A 26,028-nucleotide genomic window follows, 5' to 3' on the forward strand; every position below is an offset into this window, starting at 1 on the left:
AGGGTAATTAGGCAAGGTATTGTATAATGGCGGTTTGTTCTGTAGACATCGAAAAAAATAGCTTAAAAGGGGTTAATAATTTTGACCTTAAAATGGTTTAAAAAAAATTAAAACTGCTTTTATTCTAGCCAAAATAAAACAAATAAGACTTTCTCCAGAAGAAAAAATATTATCAGACATACTGTGAAAATTTCCTTCCTCTGTTAAACATCATTTGGGAAATATTTAAAAAAAATAAATAAAAGGGGGGCTAATAATTCTGACTGTAATATTATTATATTAATATTAAATATAATATTAAATATAATAATATATATTAAATATAATATTATTGTACGGCATCACATAGAAAATATATAAATATATCCCCCCCCTTTAAAACAGGTAAAAATTTTGACCCTGATTTGGTTGTGCTCGAATGTTATATGCAAATTAGCTCATATTTATTTAAACAATCCCTCAGTTGCATATTAAAAATATGTTTCCGAAAGCTTTTAATACAAAAAAAGGCTTGCAAATCTTAACATAATCAGTCAACTGGATAAATATGATGATCAACTATCGTTGTTATATATTTCTTTCCTCCTGTTCACCTACAGTGTCCTCAGACTCCTCTGAATGCTGTGTTTATTGTGGAGGACAGCCTGAGCACACCTTGACCTGTCAGGCTGAAATCAGGTAAAGTGTTATCAGTCTAATAAAGGGGAAGATATATAATGCTGGAGGTGCGGAAGAACTGACTGATAGCGGAGACCCACGCCAGCCAGAGCAGATCATCTCCACAGGTATCTTCTTTCCTTGACTGAAATAGTATTCATAGTGTTTCTTTATGTCATGTAAAAGATTATTACATTTAAATGGTGTGATTGTAAATTAGGATCATAAGCAGTGTTTTTTTTAAAGCTCTAATTTTTAAAACATGAACTCTGGACATTTTTGCTTACAATGTGCATTTAATTTTGAGCAATTTCTGAAAAAAAAGCAATAGAGTTACAAAAAATAGCTCTAGAGTAGAGAATACGTTTTGAGGTAGCTCCAAAACAAATCTTTCTTTCTTTATAATTATTATCACTGTTTTTGTTTGTTTGTTTGTTTGTTTGTTTGTCTTTCTTTTCAAATGAAAACATGTAAATACAATTGCATTGTTAATTATGTTGTTATATTTTTGTTACATCTCAATGAAATGATTATAAAAAAGGTAATTAATTAATAACAAGTAACAATGAATTTAATTGAATTTTTTAAATATTAAAAAAAAGCTGTTATTTAATTCTGATTGTCATTTAGTTTTAACTTCAATAAAATAAATTAAATATGTAAAATATATATGAACACATTTAAAAACAGCTATTAAAAGGAAACTTTATATAGACAGTGATGTAACTGTTTTTTTACTTCAAAATGGGATGTAAAGTTGACAATTATTTACAACTAAACAATAATTAACAGAGGATCCAAATTAAATTTGGAAATATTTCTCATTATCACTTCGTTTAAATTGTAATAAAAAAGTAAATATATAAAAAAGCATTTAAATAACTAAAAATAAAAATAAATCAACCTAAGGTAATACTTTATATATATATATATATATATATATATATATATATATATATATATATATATATATATATATATATATATATATATATCTTTTAATTTAGATTTGGTAACACTTTATTTTGATGGTCCATTTGAGTATTAGTAGACTGTCTGCTAAAATCTGTTGATACTGCTCCTTCAACAAACATTTAACTGACTATAAGAAACTTTGCAAGTACATGTCAATTTACACTAACCCTAATCCTAACCTCAACCTGACAGTCTACTTATAATCTAAATGAGAATTAGTTGGCATGTAGATGTAACTTAGTAACTTATATTCAACAAACGGACCATCAAAATAAAGTGTGACCTCATCACAATCACAAAAAAATTGTACAACCAAATTTATATGTTATAGAAAAATATTAAATACAAATTTAAAAACAGAGGAAAAATCAAGAGAAGCAAAAAATGGAAAATTTTGTTGAAATTTTGTAGGTTGTAATTTATTTTGCTTGAGTATAATTGTATATATATATATATATATATATATGTATATATGTATATGTATATATGTATATATGTATATACATATACAAGCTGCTTAGCTTCAGTGAGTAGCCGGTTTTGGGCTGCAGAGTGAAATGGCTGTGGCTATATAAATCGAAGATGAAAGATGACTTATTGTAAATATGTCAATATGTAATTTTCCACACTTGCAAAGTTCTGGAAATGTTTAAACATGCCTGAAAGTGCTTGAATTAAATTTGGAAAAGGAGTAAGAACCCTGTAAATAATTGAAAATGATTTTGAATATTCAGTTAACAGAATAAGGCAGGACTGTGGCTCAGTGTTTAGCACTATCGCCTCACAGCAAGAAGGTCGCTGGTTTGAGCCTCAGCTGGGCCAGTTGGCATTTCTGTGTGGAGTTTGCATGTTCTCCCTGTGTTGGCATGGGTTTCCCCCGGGTGCTCCGGTTTCCCTCACAATCCATAGTCATACGCTATAGGTGAATTGGATTAACTAAATTAGCTGTAGTGTATGTGTGTGTGTGAATGAGAGAGTCTATGGGTGTTTCCCAGTACTGGTTTGCGGCTGGAAGGGCATCCGCCGCGTAAAACATATGCTGGAAAAGTTGGTGGTTTATTCCACTGTGGTGACTCCAGTTAAATAAGGGACTAAGCCAAAGGAAAATGAATGAATGAAGTGGCAGAATAATAATATCAGGGGAAAGGTTACTGCAACACACAGACGGAGTGACTAAGATCAAATTTGAAAAAAAACATTTCACAATTGCTTACTTGTGTATAATGTATTACAGATCGGATTAAAGTTTTTCACTGAAAGGACAATCACTGAACATCACATTTCAGATGCAAACTGACAGTGAAGAATGATGAAGAATAAAAGTGGAAACTCTCCAGAGGACAGCGAAGTCATATACAACGCTGAAGGTATGAATATTATATATTGTTTGCACTAGATGCTTTTTAAAAGACTCACAATTGAAGTGTGTAATTAAAAAAAAACTTTTACTGAGTGAAATTAATATTCTGTTGCACATTTTTCACAACAGATGCTGACCTAAAGTAAGTACTTTTGTTTACTGATTTTGTTATAATAATTCTGTATTGTTTATGCATAATATGACAAATGAAGAGTTCAGATGCAAAGCCCTCTAAATCCATCAGACCTCTTTTCTTGTAAAGGTTGCAGGTTATTAGCTAGTAAATAAAATACCTTTTTTGATAAATGTCACTTTAGACAATTCTTTGGTTTTTAACAAGGTAGATTTTCTTTTCGTCAAAACCATCTAAATCCACTTCTGCTTTTTATGCAAAACCCTCTAAATCCTTGTATTGGGACAAGACAGCGTAATTAGTTGAAAATCACTAAAGATGCAATCATTATTAATAACATCTTTGGGGTCCCCAAAATGCGTGGGCCCTTAGAATCGTCCTAACTCCCCCATCCACCCCCCCGGCGGCGCCCCTGTTACTATAGTATACTGTAAATACAGCACTGCAACAAACAAAATAGAGATCGACTTAGAATATCACTTACCTAGTAAGTTAGTTTATTTATTCATATTGCACAATAAAACAACAGTTGTTGACCATTGTGCTGTACAAACCTAAAAGCAAATTATCGAATATAGACAGCAAAAGATAAAACAACATAGAATACATCTAACATAACACACAGCATCAACGATTTATAACAAGACACCAGATGGGTACAATAGGATCAATTTTCTCCCAATTTAAAAGCTCTTGCTAGGAGGTGTAGTTTAAGTTTCCCTCTGAACAAAGATTCATTGGAAATTGTTCTAATGAACATAGGTAGGTCGTTCCACATTTTAGGATCTCCTTTTTTATACATGTTATATAATGTACAGGTTTTTGATACCTGTTTTATAATGATTTGATCAGCTGTAGTATGAAATAGCAAAAGAAAATGTTCAATTTTTCTCCCCTAAAGACTCATTATGCAGTCTCTGTTGCCATCTTGTTGCAGTCAACCATCAATTTCTTTGCTCTGCTCAAAGACAGGCTGATGGCCACCAATGCGCTGTCTCTCAGAAATGATTAATATTTAAAATATCACTATCCTTATAAATAAACTGCATAGTTGCAATCTAAACAACTACATTTTTGTCTAACAAAGCCTCACAAGTACATTATGTTGTCCAACAGCTGCAATATTTGTCAAACTGTAGTGAGTCTATTCCTCTGCTGGTCATGTGGGCGGAGTAATACACAAGGGTGAAGAGGCTGTACGAGTGCTGTTATTTCAGAATATCGCACGACTATCAGCAAATCAGATTCCAGAACCAATTAACTATTAATCATTTGACAGCACTAATATAAGTGTAAAATTGTAAAATTAATTTTAGCCAGACCAAAATATCAATAAAAATCTGATTTAAGTTTCAATACAGCTACAGTTTCTAAATTATTTCTGTGTTTGAAGGAATGGCGAAGTAAAAAAAAAAGAGAACGCACCGACCGTCGGATTCTTTCAGCTGGTAAGCACCTCAATAGTACTCTACCATTTTATTTTATTACCTAGCTCAGTATATTGAATGATGAAATAATTAAAATGTAATAAATATTTAAAAAGTGTTTTCAACAACTGAACTGAAATTGGGCAGAATGGGGGCGCAGTGGATCGCCCCACAGCAAGAAGGTTGCTGGTTTGAGTCCTGGCTAGGCCAGTTGGCATTTCTGTGTGGAGTTTGCATGTTCTCCCCATGTTTGTGTGGGTTTCCTCCGGGTGCTTCGGTTTCCCCCACATTCCAAACACATGCGCTATAGGTGAATTGGGTAAAATAAATTGGTTGTAGTGTATGTGTGAATGCAAGAGTGTATGAGTGATGGGTTGCAGCTGGAATGGCATCGGCTGTGTAAAACATATGCATTATTGCCAGGTATGTTTACACATACGAGGAATTTGTTTTCGTGACAGAGCTTCTACAGTGCAACAGAATGACAGAGGCAGGACAAAAAACCAGATAATAAATATATTTAATTACAATAGAAGTAAGTAGTGAATGCAAATGTACAAACTGACAGGTGTATGCACTAGGCATGACATGATAACCGTTTTCCGCGGTTTAGAAAAGTCAAGGTTTTAAAACCGCCAATTTTTTATGCAATACCGTTCCTAAGGTATCTGTGAGATTTTTTATTTAATTATTTATTTTAGTTTTTTAGGACAACAGTATCTCCAGCAGAAAACATATCCAAAGATGCCGTTTTAAATTATAAAGAAATCTGTGTTTCAGAAATCAATGAAGACAGCAGAAGTCAATCATTCACTTGAATTATTCAGCCTGACAAGTTTCCTGCTCCAAAATATTTTAAATGTTTCTCAAAATAAAATATATTGTGTTCAAAGGGGAAAAATTATTATTATTATATATATATTTTTTTACATTTAAAAAGAATAAATTTTACAGCAGTAATCACAAAACTGTCATACCGTAATATTTTTATCCAAGGTTATCGCACGGTCAGAATCTTATACCGGCCCATCGCCCATGCCTAGTATGTACAGGTTTATTACTATACACAACGTTATATGTGCAGCTGTTATGTGAAAATTGGCATGTAAAGTTTGTTGTTAAATAAATAAGTGTGTATACGTGTATAAAAAGTAGTGATGTTTGTTTAATAGTAGGCATTATAGTAGTATTATATATTGTGTGTAAATTTTTTTGTTGTAAATGATCTGTCACTTACAAATAGCACTTTTTACCATTTTTTAGAGGAACAAATGCAAATGTATTTATTATGCATGAAATTATAACTGTTCTAAGGTTTTATAGATGAAAACCACTGATGTTTTTATTTCAAAAAATAAAAAATAACATTGGTGGCATGGTGGCTCAGTGGTTAGCATGTCACCTCACTGCAAGAAGGTTGCTGGTTCGAGTCCTGGCTGGGCCAGTTGGCATTTCTGTGTGGAGTTTGCATGTTCTCCCCTTGTTGGTGTGGGTTTCCTGAATTGAATAAACTAAATTGACTGTAGTGTATGAGTGTGTATGTGAATGTGAGAGTGTATGGGTGTTTCCCAGTACTGGGCTAGAAGGGCATGTGCTGTGTAAAACACATGCTGGAATAGTTGGTGGTTTATTCTGCTGTGGCGACCCCTGATTAATCAGGGAAGTAATATATATATAAATAAATCAGGACTAAGCCAAAAGAAAATTAATGAAAGAACGAAAAAAACTAATACTTTTTCCCTGTAATGTCCAGTTCCGCTTCTCCACATGGAAGGAAGTCTTGATGATGGTTGTGGGCAGCTTTTGCTCGCTGGTTCATGGCGCTGCGACCCCTCTCATGTTGCTGGTGTACGGCATGATGACCAACACATTCGTGGAGTATGAGGTGGAGATTCTGGAGCTCACAGACCCTAACAAAACCTGCATCAACAACACCATCAGCTGGATGAACGGTTCTGCGGTCCAGCGGCCCGACAACGTCACCATATACTGTGGGTGAGTGAAGACCCACAAACCCATCTACAAAAACATCCACCCCATTCTATAGGTTATTTAAACGTATTGATGTTTTCAGATATTTTATCAGATTTATTTAAGATTTTAAATATACACTCAACGGCCACTTTATTAGGTACACCTTACCGGCCACTTTATTAAGTACACCCGCTTTTGCCTTCAGAACTGGCTCAATCCTTCGTTGCATAGATTCAACAAGGTACTGGAAATATTTCTCAGAGATCTCAGAGATCTATATTGACATGATAGCATCACACAGTTGCTGCAGATTTGTCGGCTGCACATCCATGATGCAAAATCATGTTCAAGAAACCAGTCTGAGATGATTCATTTTTTATGACATGGTGCGATATCCTGCTGGAAGTAGCCATCAGAAGATGGGTACACTATGGTCATAAAGGGATGGACATGGTCAGCAACAACACTTTTAATTTTTAATATACAGTCGAAGTCAGAATTATGAGCCCCCCTGAATTATTAGCCCCCCTCTTTATTTTTTCCCCAATTTCTGTTTAACGGAGAGATTTTTTTCAACACATTTCTAAACATAATAGTTTTAATAACTCATTTCTAATAACTGATTTATTTTGTCTTTGCCATGATGACAGTAAATAATATTTGACTAGATATTTTAAGATACTAGTATTCAGCTTAAAGTGACATTTAAAGGCTTAACTAGGTTAATCAGGTTAACTAGGCAGGTTAGGGTAATTAGGCAAGTTATTGTATAATGATGGTTTGTCCTGTAGACTATTGAAATAAAATAGCTTAAAGGGGCTAACAATTTTGACCTTAAAATGTTTTATAAAAAATTAAAAACTGCTTTTATTCTAGCCGAAATAAAGCAAATAAGACTTTCTCCAGAAGAAAAAATATTATCAGACATACTGTGAAAATTTCCTTGCTCTGTTAAACATCATTTGGGAAATATTTAAAAAGAAAAAAAGAAAAACAAAAAGGGGGGGGGGGGTTGTTTATTTATGTTTATTTAGTATTTCTTAAATGATATTTATTAATTATATGTGATAATTATGTAAATACTATTTATGTTATAAAAATATTAACACACACACATATGTAATATTTCTATAATATAAATAGTATTTATATAATTATCACATATAAATAATAAATATAGGTGTATATTGTTGACACAATCTACATTGTAAAAGCGCTATACAAATAAAGGCGAATTAAATATATGGATATTTCCCAGTAATGGGTTGCAGCTGGAAGGGCATCCGCTGAGTAAAACATATGCTGGATAAGTTGGTGGTTCATTCCGCTGTGGCGACCCCAGATTAATAAAGGGACTGAGCCGAAAAAAAAATGAATGAATGAATGAATTAATAAATATAATTTATTTATGTATGTGTGTGTGTTAGGGACATTTGTTTTTATTAATAAAGAGGAAAAATCAATAGAAACATAAAAAATATAAACTTGTAGTTTCTCTCTTTTTTTTTTTTTGCAACACCTCATTTGAATTTAATTCTGTTATATTTTTTCCTTAAGACGTTAGGTGAGCAAAATCTTATTTTAATGAAAATAACCATCTAATCAAATTATTTTGCTTATATGCACCAAAAAAGTCTATATTTATACTTGTATAATTAATAACTTAAATAATCATTTATATTTTTACTGAAAAATGAAAATGGATAAAAATGTTAATTTTCAAAAGGGGGTGTACATTCAAAAAATTTTTTACATTTATTTATTTATTTATTTATTTGATTTATTTATTTATTTATTTATTTATTTATTTGATTTATTTATTCATTTATTTATTTATTTATTTATTTATTTATTTATTTATTTATTTGATTTATTTATTTATTTATTTGATTTATTTATTCATTTATTTATTTATTTGATTTAAATTGTTCCCAGAAGTTACAATAGCTGAATGGGTTTTGGAAAAGAGCAGAAGGCTGTATTAAAACATTGAATATATACTCATTTCAATTTTTGCATACGTTTCCTCTAAATATGACATATAAAGTCATTATATCTGAACATATTTCTGCTCTGTCTCCACAGTGTAGATATTGAGGCTGAAATGACCAATTTTGCGCTTTACTACATTGGAATTGGAGTTGGAGTTCTTATCCTGAGTTACTTTCAGGTCAGAAAAGCTTGTTCTTGTTTTGTTTGAGGCTTTATTGCACATGATCATTCAAAGGACAGACTGGTCTCATTTATTAATGACAAGTGTTGGGGAAAGTTACTTTAGAAAGTAATGCATTACAATATTAAGTTACTCCCCAAAAAATTAACTAGTTGCATTACTTGGTTACCTTTTATGGTAACTATTGCTCTTGTCTGCCATCTTGGTTTCAGTCTGTTCCTGTGAAGGTCCCATTCTCTCATTGAGTGACTGTGTTAATTTTACTTTAGCTTTTTTTGCAAAAGCTAATTAATTAAACTACAATGTAATTCTCATTACTAAAAGTAAATCATTTGTAAAAACTCAAATATTATTACTTAATTTTTTTAAAGTCATGCATTACTTTACTCTTTACTTAAAGTAGTATTATGTAATTCGAGTTACTTGTAATGCATTACCCCCAACACTGTTAATGTCTGTCTATGATCACAGATGCAGTTTTATTGTACATCTGTTTTATCCATGGGTTTAAGTCAGAGGTGCCAAAACTCAGTTCTGGAGGTCCGGTGTCGGACTTTAATGTCCACCCCAATCAGACACACCTGAGCTAGCTAATCAAGCTCTTATAGGCTTTCTAGAAACATCTGTGCAGGTGTGTTGAGGCTAAGTTGGAGCTAAAATCTGCAGGACACCGCCCCTCCAGGACCGAGTTTGGGCACCCCTGGTTTAAGTAGTGCATATTTCTAATAGCAGAACCTCTTCTGGTTTGCAGATTGTCAGTCTAAATGAGCTTTTCTGTGATTTCAGATCACGTTCTGGGTTTCTGCAGCTGCCAGGCAGATCCAGCGCATCCGAAAGACCTACTTCAGAAAGATCATGCGCATGGAGATCGGCTGGTTTGACTGCAACTCTGTGGGAGAGCTGAACACGAGGATGTCTGAGTAATGTCCAAGTCTATTTGCGTTATCTTAAACCATTGTTAGCTTTGTTCACGAGCCTGTGATTAGTGGTGTTAAATATTAAACTCAGGTACTAAAAACGGGTGTCTTCAACAGTTATCAGATTTGTTTTTGGTGGAGGATAGGGTTAAACGTTTCTTATTGTAGAGTATGTTTTAAAAAAAAAAATTTATTCTCTAAAGATCTGGGCCCAGCTTTATGAAAGCACATGAAAGCACAAGCCCTGCTCATACTGTGAGATTTCAGCCACGATTTTGTCATCTGAGACAAATTTGGGAAATTCTAAAAGATTCCTGAAATACCAAGCTAAAATCTGTGATCTTTGATCATTGGTTTTACATGTCCACTGACAGCCACTTAATGCCTGTTGTGATCAGATTTTTCCTCTGATGATGTTCTGGCAGTGTCAGAAGATTTCAGACACTTTCCTGCAGTGCGACAACAGCTGCGATGAGTGCGAATACAAGAACCAATAGGAGCGCTGAATCTGATGACGCAGTCCATGTGACAATTCAAACGACCCCGGGGAAATGTCAAAACTGTTTTTTTCTTCCTGGTTTTATTATTAAGACATCTTCATAGACTATAAAGGATATGGACGTAGTATTCGTGACGTCACCCATAACGCACCCATAACGTAATGTTTTTTTCCAACTATGGAAGTACATGGCTACAGGTTTTCAGCTTTTTAAGTACACAAAAAAATGCTAATCCAAATTAGCTGATGTCTAGTAAGTGTTCAGCAGCAGACAACAACAGTAATATCTCTTTTTTCGGTAAAGATAATTAAATAATAGATGTAGAGTTTTATTTGTCCTGGTTTTAGCTGGGTTAAGTCTGTTATGGATAAATGAATGCGAGACAGAAACTGCCAGTAGGTGGCAACAAAAAATTTGAGTGATTCATTCAAGTGATTCACTCAAAATGGCTGATTCATTCAGAATTTGGCTTTTATATGAATGCACTGAAAAAATGCTTTTCTTACTTAGATTTTTTACTTGTTTCTTGTCCAAATATCTATAAATTCTTATATCAAGAAGCATTTTCTAGGCAAGCAAAACACGATGTCTTGTTTTCAGAAGTAATATGACAAAATTAAGTGTGAAAATTAAAATAACCTTGTTTTTCCGCTTGACATAAGATTATTTTACTTACCCCATTGGTAGTTTATGTTGCCTGTTTTAAGGAAAAACTCACTTAGTTTTGTGATAATTTTGTAATAATTTTGTCTTCTCGTGGCTTTAAAAAGCCACAAGCAGAAGTTGACAGGACTTGAGAGTCTGGGCGAAAAAATTGCAGCCAAGGCAGCAGAGCTGCGAAGGCTATATTGTTCAACACCAAGTTCAAATTTATTTGTTTATTAAAAATCAAATGTGTGCTGTTGCCTATGTATTCAATATAACTGACAATTTAAATAAAATGTTTTATTCAATTCAAGCAGTCACTTATTTTCTAGGGTTCAAAATTTATACAGATTTTACATTTTCCCTCATACTGGCATTGAATTTCATTTTAAATGGTATTAAAGGTCTTAAAAAGCCTTGAATTTCATTTGGAGGATCCCGGGGGTACCCTGAAGTTCAAAAATCTAAGTAAGAAAAGCATTTTTTGCAGTGCGGATCATTGATTTATTGGCCCACTCTGTTCAGTGTTGCTCTGAGACGCACAAATGTTCTGCTTTAACCCTTATGTACTGTTAAAATGTATCAACTTTTCGTTATGCTGGTGGCTGTTATTGCTCCATTGACTTTCATTATAATGACATTTTATTGATTGCAAAGCCTTGACACCATATACTCATGTATTCTTGATTGTTGGTAGTTTTCTCTCTTGGGAAGAGTTAAAATTCGTAATTTTTACTGTTGATCATCAGTTGGCAGCAATAACCCTATAGACAGACCAGTGCAAAAAGGTTTATGGCTTTTATATGAGTCCTATGAAGTAAAACAGCAGATTATAGTGTGTGTGCATAAATACACTTACTATGTTTACTATGGTCTGAGAGCTGAGCTGCTTATTTAGATTTTCACAGACATATCAAGATTAGTGCGCAAACCTCTCATGGTTTCCATATCCTGGACCAGGCCGTATCCTGAGCAGCTACTGTGATGGTCATGGAAGAGTGGAGAACATGAGACTGATTCCTGTGACGCTCCAGAGACAGACGAGTCTTCGCTGAGGCCAGCTTCCAGCCTCCGCCGCTGAGACTGCAGCTCTGCACAAGACGTTTGGCCAGCGGAGAAATTAAAATGGTCGTGCCCAACTGAGCCTGGTTTCTCTCAAGGTTTTTTTTCTTCACTTCCGCCATTAGTGAAGTTTTTTTTTCCTCTCCGCTGTCGCCACTGGCATGCATGGTTCAGGATCTGTAGAGCTGCGCATCGTTGGATTTGCTTTTCAATATTTGGACTCTCAGTGATTATTAAACCACACTGAACTGAGCTAAACTGAACTGAACTTAAACACTACAAACTGAACTACACTGTTCCTATTTACTATGACCCTTTATGTGAAGCTGCTTTGACACAATCTACATTGTATAAGCGCTATACAAATAAAGGTGAATTGAATAGAATTGCGCAAAGCTCTCTCTTACACACACACACACACACACACACACATTCACACACACACACACTCTCTATACTTCATAAAACTACATATTGAAGCCAGAAACTAAGCTTTTTTGCACTGTAACTGATGATCAACAATATAAATGACACATTTGACCTCTTCCCAACAAGGAAAACCACCAACAATCAAGAGTGCAAGATTATATGCTTTCATGGCTTTGCAATCAAAAAATGTCTTTATAATGGAGGTCAATGGAGCAAAAACAGCTAAACAAAAGGGTAGTAAGTTTGACCAGAATCTATTGTTGAAGTCTATTGTTAAAGCATTTTCCCACTATATATATGAAAATAAGATTTGTCACCAAAATTCATTCTATCTGTTGAAACACAGAGAACGTTGAGGCCAAATTAATACTCAAAATCCCCCCAGAGTGGATGAAAACATCCCCAGCAGCACACAAGGAATAACTTTGGTTGGAACTGTAGAAAAAACCAAACAATGTTGTGTGTAAAATCAAAAATTAATCTCACAATGAATGCATCTTTAAGTATTTTTGCTAATTTCATCTTGCATGATGCTAGTTTAATTTCGCATGTTTGTTACCTTTTTTTTTTTGCAGTGACATCAACAAAATCAACAACGCTATAGCAGACCAGGTGTCCATCTTCATCGAGAGGATCTCCACGTTTATATTCGGCTTCATGGTGGGCTTCATCGGCGGCTGGAAGCTGACGCTGGTGGTCATCGCAGTCAGTCCTCTATTAGGCCTCGCCGCAGGACTCATGGCTATGGTCAGTTTTACCACAGACAGATCAAAATGGAGGCTAGAATCAAGGATTGTGTGGGGTTTACAAACACTTAATTCATCCCTTCACAAATAAAAACCTTAAACCTTAAACAAACCTTAAACAAATAAAAACCAATAAAATAATAAATAAAATAAAACCAAATAAAAACCTTAGTTGAATCTAATCTAATCTAATCTAATCTTAAAGGGATAGTTCACCCAAAAATGAACATTTACTCACTGTTTATTCTCCCTCTTTTTTCTTCTTCTGTTAAACACAAAAGAAGATCCAGTATTTTGGGGAAAGCTGAAAACCATTCTTCTGTAGCAGGAAAAACAAATAATATGGATGTCAATGGTTACAGGTTTCTTGAAAACATCTTTTGTGTTCAACAGAAGAAAGAAACTGCTTTGAAATGGATAGCAGGTGAGTAAATGAGGACACAATTAAAAAAATAATTGAATTATGGGTAATGAAAATAAAATTGGGTAAACGTCTTAAGTTACTTTTGGATTATTTTTATTTTTGGATCATTCTTCATTTGGATCAGAGTGTTTTAAATGTATAACATTATAGCATTGAATGCTGCATGCACTGTAGAAAAAAAATGAAAGGCTTGTTTTAAGGCTAGTTTATACGTTCACTAGTCTGCTTGAGTGTGCACGGCGAATGTGATGTCATCGGGGAGTTTGCGGAGGTTTGCTTTGGGAGTGTGTGACGTGATTTTTGTAGTCCCCGAACTTCTTTCGTTGTAGGCTTTGCTAAGCGAACTCTGTAAAAGCCAATGTCTCCCTTTGCATTGAACTTTGAGGGTATTCAGAGATGTTGTTTATGTTCACACAGCTACATTACACATCAACTAAAGTTTAAAATATGATATCGTAGTGGACCACCCCTTTAAAGGAGCTATAAAAAAATAAATGTTGTTATTATTATTATTATTAGTATTATTAGTATTATTAGTATTATTAGTATTATTATTATTTTAGAGTGCATTGTTGAAATTTTTTAAATTTCCAAAGCATTTTCCCAAAATATGTGTCAAAATAAGATTTGTCATCAAAAATCATCCCATTCCCTGAAACACTGTTATGGCCAAATTAAGACTCCAAATCACCCCAGAGTGGATGAAAACGCTCGCTAGTTTGCTTGAGTGTGCACAGGGAATGTGACGTCATAGGGGAGTTTGAGGAGGTTTATGACATGATTTCCGCCGGTGAAGCGCATAAAATTTTTGGAGACTCGAGCGAATAGTTTGCATTTCATTTGAATTGAAAATGAATCACTTTGAAGAGATTTTGTTTGAAATAGGTACGCCTGTGCAGACATCTCTTAAAGATCTGATCATGCGTGATCATAGGGATAACCAGATGACTAATAATTCTTGCAACAGCCATGGGAAAGCAGAACGTTTTTGTTAAAAAGTTTAGAAAAACTTGAGGGATAAGTTTGTTAAAACCAAAAAGAGAGGCCATGCAAAAGTGGAGACCCATGTGGTTTTAATAAACAAATACAGCATATGTTTTTCCACCAGTCATAGGTTTTACACTGACGTAAATATTATAGTTTTAAATTTAAAACATTTTAATAGTTACAAAACTAAAATGAAGTAACAAAATTATTTCTTTGATAACTGGAAAAGAATAATCGAACCTACAATATGCTGATGGCCTGTTTTTCTGAGCTTTATTGGTGATAATGGTCAGGAATGTTGGACCATTATTGCCTTTTTAGCATATAGTAGAGGACAGAAACTAGCCAGACAGCAATGTGTGAATTCTGAAGGGGGATAAATATATAAAAACCCTGTCAGTATTTTTTAGTAAGTTTTTTTTTAATTTTTATATATATATTTTTTTTAGCTTTTTATACTTTTTTTTTTTTTTTTAGCTTTTATACTTTCCATAATAAAAAACATATTTTAGAGCAACCCATGTTCTGTTGTCATTAATATTTTAATAAACTATAATAGGCCTCGGTAGAACTGTCCGGGATATAAACAAAAGCAAGTGATGAAATTTGATTTAAAAGAAATCTTGAATGGTTATAAAAATCTTTCTAATCAATAAAATAGCTTATAAAAATAATAAAAATAATTAGTTTGAAAATCTTGAACAATATTAATGATCTGTAATTAATTCATTAATGAATGACTTCTCTGTTTATCCGTCTGATTTTACGGTGGATTTCATTTGACCTCCCCCTGTCGTTTTAAAGAATATCACTACGGCAAACGAGTCAAGTATAAAAGCCTCGTCCGTTTTGCGAGGTGCATGTGCAGTTAGCGGAGGTGCGCGCTGTGGCGCCAGACGAAGGTTCAAATCAGCCTTTAATGTTGAGGAGACAAAAGGATAAAAAAAAATGCTAAATTAATTTGGCGTATTGTTGTTTGGGGAGTTTTTTTTTTTTAATAAAGTGATTTAATGTTAAAAGCTAAATTATGAAAAGTTGTTTTCATTTTAATCATAAAACCAAATTAAATGAGTGTTATTACAGTATTTGCCAGTCAGAAATTCTTTGAAATTGCAAATTCCAGACAAGCTACATAAAAAAACTATACAAATATATATAAATATACATACACATATGCACACACACACACACACACACACACACACACACACATGTATATATATATATATATATATATATATATATATATATATATATATATATATATATATATATATATATATATATATATATATAATTTTTTCTGATATTGATGAGAAAATGTGTTTCTCAACCACTTTCTGGAGGACCACCAACACTGCATGTTTTGGATGTCTCCTTTGTCTGTTACACCCATTACAGGTCTTTCAGTCTCTGCTAATGAACTGATGATCTGAATCAGTCATGGGCATAAATCCCGAGGGGGGCGGAACGGATGTCCCCCCCCATCCGAGTGTTGTCCCCCCAAAAAAAATTGCATTATCTATTGTGAAAAATATATGTATGTATACCTAAAATGTATGAATTCCTAAAATATAAGTAGAAAGCAGAAGTAGAAAAAAAGTGCAACAAATGCATTTAGAAACAATTGAGTTCCCCTCCCCTTCCTCACAGTGGTTTAGCCCACTGCCTGCTTTCCCAGCTCATTTCACCTATACACTCAGTTAATGTTGAACTCCAGTAAGGAGGCTACTTTATTCACTTTAAACAAAGCGATTGTCTTTAATGTAGCTGATACAGACTCATTCACAAATTAGTTGCGTCAAAAATGCTGATTACAGATGTAATTTTCCATGAATCTGCTATATTAGCGATTAAAATATTACTTATCTAGTGAACGTTAGCTTGTTTACAATAGCTTGTTGCATAGTGCACTGCAGTGAACACACCAACCAAAACCGTTTCCCAATGCATTGTTTTATTTGTGACGATAATGTTAACTTACTGTAGCGGCCACCATTAGCTTATTGTTTAGCTGTGCATTTGCTAAATCAGCACTGTGCTACGTCTGAACTGACCCCACTGTATTTTTTGATTAATCAATTTCTAATTTATCCTTAAGTGTCTTAATTAACATGGACACTTCTGGACATATGTAAGTACATTTATACATGTACAATTTGACTGTATTACTTGTGTCCACTTCACAAATTGCTCATAAGAAAATGTTATATTTATTGTGCCCCCCCTACTGTTAAATGAAATTCATGCCCATGGAGTCAGGTGTGTTTGGTTATGGAGACATTGAAAATGTGCAGAGCTGGTAGTCCTCCAGGAACGTGGTTGAGAAACACTGATTAAGTATATTCGCAGCAGTATAAACATATAGATGTATACTAAATAAAAGTGTTGTATTGTCCTGAAGGCAGTGGCGAGGCTCACGGGTCGTGAGCTGAAGGCTTATGCTAAAGCCGGAGCGGTGGCTGATGAAGTCCTGTCCTCCATCAGAACAGTGGCCGCTTTCGGAGGAGAACACAAAGAGGCCGAGAGGTACTTCAATTGGTTGTGCAAAAACCTGTTTACTTCTGCTGTTCAGTGAGAAAACCACAACATTGAGCTTTCTTTAATCTGTAATTGTTTATTTAGATAGTGAAAAGTGATCAGAAACAGAGAAGTTAATTTAAAGTTAATTAATTTGATTAGTTAATTTCCCAAAAATAGGAAGGACAGTTGTTTTCAATGCATATTAATGAAATACTTTTTAAAAGGAAGTATTTTGCATGGTAAGATCATAACTGGTGCTGTTACACATTTGCTGCTCAAATTCGCTGCTCACTGCTCAAGTTAATGGTAGGTTTAATACTGGCTGTAGAATGCTTGATTCTGATTGGCTAATGAACTTTTTAAGTTGTGCAGTTATTTTCAGATAAACACACAGCTGAAGTAGTCCCAGGCAGGTTTTAACTGCATTACAGTTCTGCATGATTTCTGTGTGGAGTTCGTTGGCGTGGGTTTCCTCTGGGTGCTCCGGTTTCCCCCACAATACAAAGACATGCGCTATACGTAGGTAAATTGGATGAACTAAATTGGCCATGGTGGATGAGCAGTTTTGGGGAGGTTACTTTGGAAATGTAATAGATTACAGATTACAAATTACCCTATTTAAAATGTAATGAGTAGTGTACCTTTTCAATTACAATATAAAAGTAAAGTAACTGATTACATCTGATTACCTTTTGATTACTTTTAAATTTATAATGGACATTTTCAACTTAATAATTTTCAAGAATTTATACCAAGCAGGTGTGATGTTCAATTCAATTCAATTCACCTTTATTTGTATAGCGCTTTTACAGTGCAGATTGTGTCAAAGCAGCTTCACATAAAAGGTCACAGTAAATAGGAACAGTGTAGTTCAGTTTTCAGTGTTTAAGTTCAGTTCAGTTTAGCTCAGTTCAGTGTGGTTTAATATTCACTAGTGAGAGTGCAAACACTGAAGAGCAAATCCAACGATGCGCAGCTCTACAGATCCCGAACCATGCAAGCCAGTGGCGACAGCGGAGAGGGAAAAAAAACTTCAATAATTGGCTAAAGTGAAGAAAAAAAACCTTGAGAGAAACCAGACTCAGTTGGGCACGATCATTTTAATTTCTCCGCCAGCCAAATGTTACAGTAGCTCTGATTACTGTTACAATGTCAAAATCTTTCATCACTTATATTAAGATTATATTAATTTAATTTTAGAGTACAGCCACCACAAAACCAGACCTTATGACAAAAAAATTGTTCACTGTTGTTACAAAATCTAAATTTTAGTAAGTTGTGCAGGGTGATTTTTGTGGCATTTGTTAAATCAATAAAGTCGATCATATCTTAGTGATCAATAAAACTGTTCAGTTCAGTTATTCACTGCAAATAATATACTGTACTAAACAGAAACAAATTATAATATATATAACCTCAAAAACAAACAATCTAATGAAACCAGGTGTTACACATTTAAAATACTATAGTAATTTATATTAAAGGGAAATATTTAGGAAAGAGCATTATATTGCATGCGTGCGTGCGTGCGTGCGTGTGTGTGTGTGTGTGTGCGCGCGTGTGTGTGTATGTATATATATATATATATATATATATATATATATGTGTGTGTATGTATGTATGTATGTATGTATGTGTATATATATATATATATATGTATATATGTATATATATATATATATATATATATATATATATATATATATATATATATATATATATATATATATATATATATATGTATATATATATATGTATATATATATATATATATATATATATATGTATATATATATACATATATATATATATATATATATATATATATATATATATATATATATATATATATATATATATATATATATATATATATATATACATACAACGCTTCATTAATAAGTTACACTGCATATTGTAGTATCATTTGTAATTACCATGAACTAATAGTAATTACCATAGTATACTTTAGCCTTTACTACAGTAAACTATATATACAGTATATAAACCTCCTCTCGCTCATTCATCTTTCCATCAAGCCAACTTCTCCTGTTTAGCCTAATTGGTTGGAGACGTCACCGACCGGAGCGAGAGGTGGTAGTAATGCACCAAAAAGTTTGTTGTCGACCACTGTAATATGGGTAGTAGAAGAAATCGTCATTCTTGCCATCATATGGATTTACTTTCATCGGCTAGACACCGTCACAGCTCTGTGAATGTCGGTGCTGTCACGTATTGTTCCGCGATCGGTAAATGAAGCTTATGTAAACTGCGTTACTTGACTAAAATAATACATAACTACTATGAAAAGCTATTTGATTTATTAAGTAGCGACGCTACCGCCACACTACTGAGTAATCTAGTTAAGCTAGTATTACGTCACTATTTGTAGCGACGCTACTGCCTAACACTGGTAATGTGATAAAATCGCTTTGGCCAGAGGAGTCTGTTGGTGCCCTGAATTTCACAAATGGATAGTTTTGTGAGTCATAATATATCATTCGAAATGAAAGGGTCTGTTTTTATTTCTGTACACTCACGATAACGACAACAAACATTTACTTTTGTAAATAAAAGAAAGGCTAGGTTACATACCTGCAGATGCTTTAAAGTAATTGGTAGATGTGGTGCGCCGCAAATTCAAACCGGAAAACCAATCAAAAGCATCAGAATAGCACCGCTTTAATACATGGCCTCAGCAGAAGGCATCGTGCATATCAAAAACAGGCAAAGCAGCAGATCATTATTATTCAACATATCCCAGATTTTTAAAGATATTTTTAGTTGTAACCCCATTTGTAATCTTCAACATTTTCATAAGTAACTGTACTTTAATTACACATTTTTTCTCACTAATTGTAACTAATTACTGTTACATTTAATTTGTAATTAAATTATGTAATGCCGTTACATGTAACTAGTTACTCCTTAACACTGTGTATGAGTGTGTGTGAATTAAAGTGCTAATACTGATCAAGTCATCATTTTGTTGTCTTAGTTCAATAATTTGAGCCTAAGTATGGCATCATTTTTATTTGGTATATATTAAAATTATGACATCAGTCAAATTTGAGAGATTAAAAAGTCAAGCTTTTGACATTTGATGCTAAATTGGTGGCAGGCAGAAGCTGTACAGGCAGAAACTGTTGTGTGGTTTTTGTCCTTAGGTATGACAGGAATCTGGTGCAGGCACAGGAGTGGGGCATAAAGAAAGGCATGATCATCGGGGTGTTTCAGGGCTATCTCTGGTGCATCATATTCCTGTGTTACGCTCTGGCCTTCTGGTTCGGCTCTAAACTGGTCATCGAGACCCAGGAGCTCACACCGGGAGGACTCGTTCAGGTAGAAATGACTTACAGTATTTAATTTTCCTGTTCAAAACAACAACTTCGCACATTTAAACACTGATCTGTTCCTTTAGGGTGTTAAGGTAACTTTTTTTTAGGGAAACTCTTTCCCCGTCGGCATTTATAAAAAGTTGTTGCCAGCCACTGCAAAATGTTTTGATAATTTTTATCTACATTTCTTAATATATTTCTGCTAGGAATATTTGAACATATTATATATCATAATAAAGAACCAAACGTCTGCTTTCAAACAAACAAACAGCATTTTATTCGTCATGTGTTCATGTTTTATGCCCATTTGAATGCTGGTATACAGGGTGTCAATAAACAAGCAACAAAAATTATTTTTAGTAATCTTTCGACAGAAGTAGTTAGAATTTTAAGCAGAAGAAACATTGGACATTGAATTAAACTAACAAACATCATATACACAACAAAATACTCGGTTTAGATAGTAATTGGTCCCTCTCTAAATTGAGTTAAAGTTACTCAAGTTAAGCTGCGGTCACACCAGAGTTTGTGTGTGCGAAATTCTGTCGTGCGGCGCTGCGAAAAGGGGCGAGATTAAACAAGATGATTAGACATTTAAAAAAGCGAGCGATTTGCTCCATGTTTTAAATTTCTGTCCAGGGAGGTTGTGTTTTGATCCTCGATTGGTCTCACGCAGTCAAGTGATGCGATTTCGCAGGTCAAAGTTCACCAAGCTTGAACTTTGCATCACTGCGAAACTTAGCGCATGACCCTGCGTTTCCGGTGTGACGCATTCGCGTGCGTATGAATGGAAGTCTATGGGAGGAAAAGCCCAGTGTGACCGCAGCTCTAATGAGACAATGAACTTATTAATTAGGTGATGATTGAGCACTGATGATGAGCACCTGCTGTTAATAAACAGAAACACAGGAGTGAAACACAAAACTACAACTAACTTCAGTCACAGCCTTAGATGAAATCCGCTGAAATATAATACATTGATTCTCTCAAAATCTCAGCAGAAGATCATTAAGCAACTGCACAAACTGCAGCTTTACTTATTACCAACCTGTTTTCCCCTATTTAAAGAGGGAGCAAATACTCTCTGAACTGAGAAAATTTTACTCAAAGGGTTTTGCTTTGTATTGTCTGCTCAGAAGTGTGCAGCGTTTATTAGTTTTTACTGATATGGACTGTTTATTTTTATTTATTTTATTTTTGGACTATTTCAACAGTAAGAAATGAACTGAAATAACTCAAATTAAAACTGAAACAGATATAAATATATCTACAGAATATGAGCATGTTTAAAAACAACAATGGCAAAAAAATCACTACAATTTTCAATAAAATGGTCAAATTTAAAGATGGTTAAGGTGTAAATAGGGGCGACGCGGTGGCGCAGTAGGTTATGCTCACAGGTAACGCCTCACAGCAAGAAGGTCGCTGGTTCGAGCCTCGGCTGGGTCAGTTGGCATTTCTTTAAGGAGTTTGCGTGTTTTCCCTGCATTTGCGTGGGTTTCCTTCAGGTGCTCCGGTTTCCCCCACAGTCCAAAGACATGCGGTACAGGTGAATTGGGTAGGCTAAATTGTCCATAGTGTATGTGTGTGAATGAGAGTGTATGGATGTTTCCCAGTGATGGGTTGCAGCTGGAAGAGCATCCGCTGCGTAAAACATATGCTGGATAAGTTGGCGGTTCATTCCGCTGTGGTGACCCCAGATTAATAAAGGGACTAAGCCGAAAAGAAAATGAATGAATGATAAGGGCTAGATAAATGATGAGTAAAAAAAAAAGATTATTTATTTACATAAATAGTTTAGATTTTAATAAATATATATATATTTAGTTTTTTATGTATGTTTTTATGTTTATGTTATGTTATTTAAATTTTATTAGTTTATGTATTTTATTTGAAAGGGACTAAGCCGAAAAGAAAATAAATGAATGAATGAATGAATGAATGAATGAATATGTATTTTATTTGTTAATACGCATAAGCATTTATTTTTTATAATTTTGACTGTTCCGTAACGTGTGCAGCTAATACAATGGTTAAATTATGTTATGTTTGCACATAGTCGTGCCTTCATACTTCTGCATGCTGTTTGTGTTGCTCTGCAATAACACTTCCAAAACGCTGTGTCTCTGTGTTGAGTTTCTTCACCTTAATGTAGAAGTAGCTCAAACTCGCTCATTCAGAGGCGGGAACTGGTGGACGTGCAACAACTTTAATCTTAAGGCAAAACAACAGTTTCCACCTGGAGCTCCTTCACGGGACTCCACACTTGTAAACACTCGCTTCAATGGCCTCGCTGCTGTTCTGTGGCTCTTAGCCCCGCCCACACTCGTCAACTCTACCAAACCAGCCAATCACAGAGCTTACGTTATGCGTTGCTGCGATGTAGTTACATTTTTTGGGAGGTGTGTATCAGCATTGGTGCCTGCCATGGCGAGAGCTATGCAACCGCGCGAAGGCTGACCCAGAAGAATAAATCAGCCTTTAGCCCCCTTGTATATTTTTTTTCCCCAAATTTGTAACGGAGAGAATATTTTTTCAACACATTTCTAAACATGATAGTTTTAATAACTCATTTCTAATTACTGATTAATTTTATCTTTGCCATGATGACAGCACATAATATTTTGCTAGATATTTTTTAAATGCTAGTATGCCACTTAAAGTGACATTTAAAGGCTTAACTAGGTTAACTAGGCAAGTTAGGGTAACTAGGCAAGTCATTGAAATCATTGAATATAAATACTGCTTAATATTGACCTTAAAATGGTTTTAAAAAAATAACAACTGCTTTTATTCTAGCTGAAATAAAACAAATAAGACTTTCTCCAGAAGAAAAAACATTATAGAAAATACTGTGAAAATTTCCTTGCTCTGTTAAACATCATTTGGCAAATATTTGATAAAGAAAAAAAAAAATCACAGCAGGGCTAATCATTTTGACTTCAACTGTATGTTACATGACGTTATATTTCTTCAGGTGTTCTTTGGTGTTCTGATCGGGGCCATGAATCTGGGTCAGGCTTCTCCTTGTCTGGAGGCGTTTGCTTCAGGTCGAGCTGCAGCCAAGAGTATATTTGACACCATTGACAGAGTGAGAAAAACACACACACACACACACTCTCAAAATCAATGCATTTCATTCTTTCAGCTTCAGTAAAAGATTAATCACTGTCAACCTGTTCTCATGCAGGAACCAGAAATCGACTGCTTCTCTGACGAAGGTCACACTTTAGATAAAGTGAAAGGTGACATTGAATTCCACAGCGTTAATTTCAACTATCCCTCCCGTCCTGAAGTGAAGGTGGGTTATGTTTTTTTGCATGCATATGAATGAATTCAATTACATGTAGTCATTTAGCAGACGCTTTTGTCCAAAGCCTCTTAAAATTGAGATGGGAGGGTGAGAAGGGTCTGTCTCCATGACATGTGATTTGTTCAGCAATTCACTTGTTCCCAAACCCCTCCTTAGCGCGAAGCTAATCTGCGCTGATTGGACCGATGACCCAGTCTGTTGTGATTGGTCGACTGCGTTCAGCGCGAAACAGAGAGAAACGCCCACCACGGCTATGAAGTAACAGAAAGTATGTGAGAGCACAATGCTGGAATGCAATAATGCAATGCAGTTAAACTCCAGCATATTACTCTACTCTTAAACCTAACCCCACGTAATAACAACGACACACATTCAGTATTAATCCACACACTGGCAAAAGTTGAACTGATTTGAAAATCAATAAGCAGATGAAGTGCGAGTGATTTACATGGGAAGTCATAGCCAAGATGCGATTAGACATCCTGTGGCGTGAATTGGGCATTTTGTGCGTTTGACGCGATTCAGACTGCAAAATAAAGCGTGAGCAAACATCTAGAAACAGAGCAGTGGAACAGACAGAACAGCAAGCATATTATGATGTTTAAGAAATCGATAAGTGATTTCGTTTAAGTCTTTCCCTGCAGTTAACGAGAGAAAATCTAAATGATTCCCTGCGATGAGTTATGCGGCAATCCGTGCTTTTGGTGTTATATGGTAGGGGAAGCCATTTTTATTGCGAAAAATCTCGAAAAACTAGGGGGTCTGTATAATAGATAAGTCATTACAAGCCACATGGGGTGATTACAACTTATGACACACAATTAAACACATATTTTGCTAAATACACAAAACAAGGCAACACTTTTAATCACACTCGCATGTTTTGATTCGGAGGAAGAAGAAACTGATTCATATGAACTCTAAAAGTTACTGACAAAGTCCCTGACAAAGTCCCATACATAATAGTCTCTGCTGCTCCTTTCTTTAACAGCAAGCGGCCGGTGAATCCTGCGCTGCAGCGTAAGTTATTGTATCAAAAATCTATAAAATGACAGGAACAAACACAGCACTAGTCTGGCTATACTATGGTGGTGTTGTGAAAATGAACCTTCACCTTTTATTCCCAGCAGCCGAATCTCCATCTGTCAGTGATCGTCATCTTCGCGTCATAGGCAGTCCCGTGATCCCCCGATCTCGTGCTAGTGTCTGAATGTAAAGCGTGTTCACATTTTACCAGATCTGGAACTTCATATTTGGTGATGTACCGTATTGACGTCGATGCGTTCATGCAATAGACCCAAACCCAACATGATCCATTTATTCGACTTGAGTCGACCATTTCGTTAAAGAATCAACCGTTTTAAACACGATGCACTTTCAGATTTAAACCTCAGCTGGATGTTTTCATTCACTTAGTGCTGCGTTACACACTGCATGGAAGCTCATTTTCAAAAACCCATAATAGGGGCTCTTTAAGTCTTTTGAATATGTCAAGCTGCTGTGATCAACCCATTGTAATGCTTTTCAGTGAGTATTAAATTACTGAAGAGCTGCAGTTTATTTATTTTGTATTTTTCATAGGTTTTGTATGTTTTAAAAGTAACTTTAAAGTAATTAGTAATCTGATTACTTTTTACATGAAGTAGTAATGTAATCAGATTACAATTTTGCAGTAGTCAGTAATTTGTAATCCATTATTTTTTAAAGTAACTTACCCAACTTTCTTTTTTTTTAAAGAAACTTAAATTTGAACTAATGTAAGGTGAGAAAATAGTGAATAAATGTTCCTTTTGTGTGAACTATACGTAACTGAGCATTTCTTGTGTTCAGATATTAGATGATTTGAACATTGTGGTCAAAGCGGGCGAGACGACAGCATTTGTTGGACCCAGCGGATCAGGAAAAACCACAACAATACAACTCATCCAGAGGTTCTACGACCCAAGTGAAGGAATGGTACTGTCATTTGATCCAGTGATATTTTGGTATGATTAATATGCCTTTTGGGCAGCACTGTGACTCAATGGTTAGCACTGTCACCTCACAGCAAAAAGGTTGCTGGTTCGAATTCTGGCTGGGCCAATTGGCATTTCTGTGTGGAGTTTGCATGTTCTTCCACTGTTTATTGTGGGTTTCCTACGGGTGCTCCGGTTTCCCCCACAGTTCAAAGACATGCGCTATAGGTAAATTGGGTGAACTAAATTGGCCGTAGTGTAGTATGGGTGGTTCCCAGTACTGGGTTGCAGCTGGAAGTGCATCCGCTGCATAACCATATGTCGGAATAGTTGGCGGTTCATTCCGCTGTGATGACCTCTGATATAAAAGCGACTAAGCTGAAGAAAAATGAATGAAGCAAATGATTTGTGTGTATGTAACTATGCATTTTGTATTTATCAATAAAAACCTCCCTGAATTAATGTTATTTAATGCACTCAAATCCTAAAT

At 34.7% G+C, this 26,028-nt stretch overlaps 1 protein-coding gene across 1 annotated transcript in view; it reads left to right on the forward strand.

The window, feature by feature from the left end:
* The first annotated feature begins 730 nt into the window (after positions 1-730).
* The window catches only part of abcb11a (ATP-binding cassette, sub-family B (MDR/TAP), member 11a), a 60,594-nt gene continuing 35,296 nt past the window's right edge, over positions 731-26,028 (forward strand). Inside the window, exons 1-13 of the mRNA XM_056465935.1 lie at positions 731-785; positions 2,867-2,999; positions 3,122-3,134; positions 4,519-4,573; positions 6,306-6,547; positions 8,612-8,696; positions 9,486-9,619; positions 12,828-12,999; positions 16,814-16,938; positions 20,100-20,274; positions 23,248-23,361; positions 23,461-23,571; positions 25,414-25,539. Of these exons, the coding sequence (XP_056321910.1) occupies positions 2,939-2,999; positions 3,122-3,134; positions 4,519-4,573; positions 6,306-6,547; positions 8,612-8,696; positions 9,486-9,619; positions 12,828-12,999; positions 16,814-16,938; positions 20,100-20,274; positions 23,248-23,361; positions 23,461-23,571; positions 25,414-25,539 (1,413 nt within the window). The 5' untranslated portion in view covers positions 731-785; positions 2,867-2,938. The remainder of the gene's footprint in view (positions 786-2,866; positions 3,000-3,121; positions 3,135-4,518; positions 4,574-6,305; positions 6,548-8,611; positions 8,697-9,485; positions 9,620-12,827; positions 13,000-16,813; positions 16,939-20,099; positions 20,275-23,247; positions 23,362-23,460; positions 23,572-25,413; positions 25,540-26,028) is intronic.

The sequence above is a fragment of the Danio aesculapii genome, chromosome 9 (genome assembly GCF_903798145.1).
Source record: "Danio aesculapii chromosome 9, fDanAes4.1, whole genome shotgun sequence".
In the NCBI taxonomy this organism is placed as follows: Eukaryota; Metazoa; Chordata; class Actinopteri; order Cypriniformes; family Danionidae; genus Danio; species Danio aesculapii.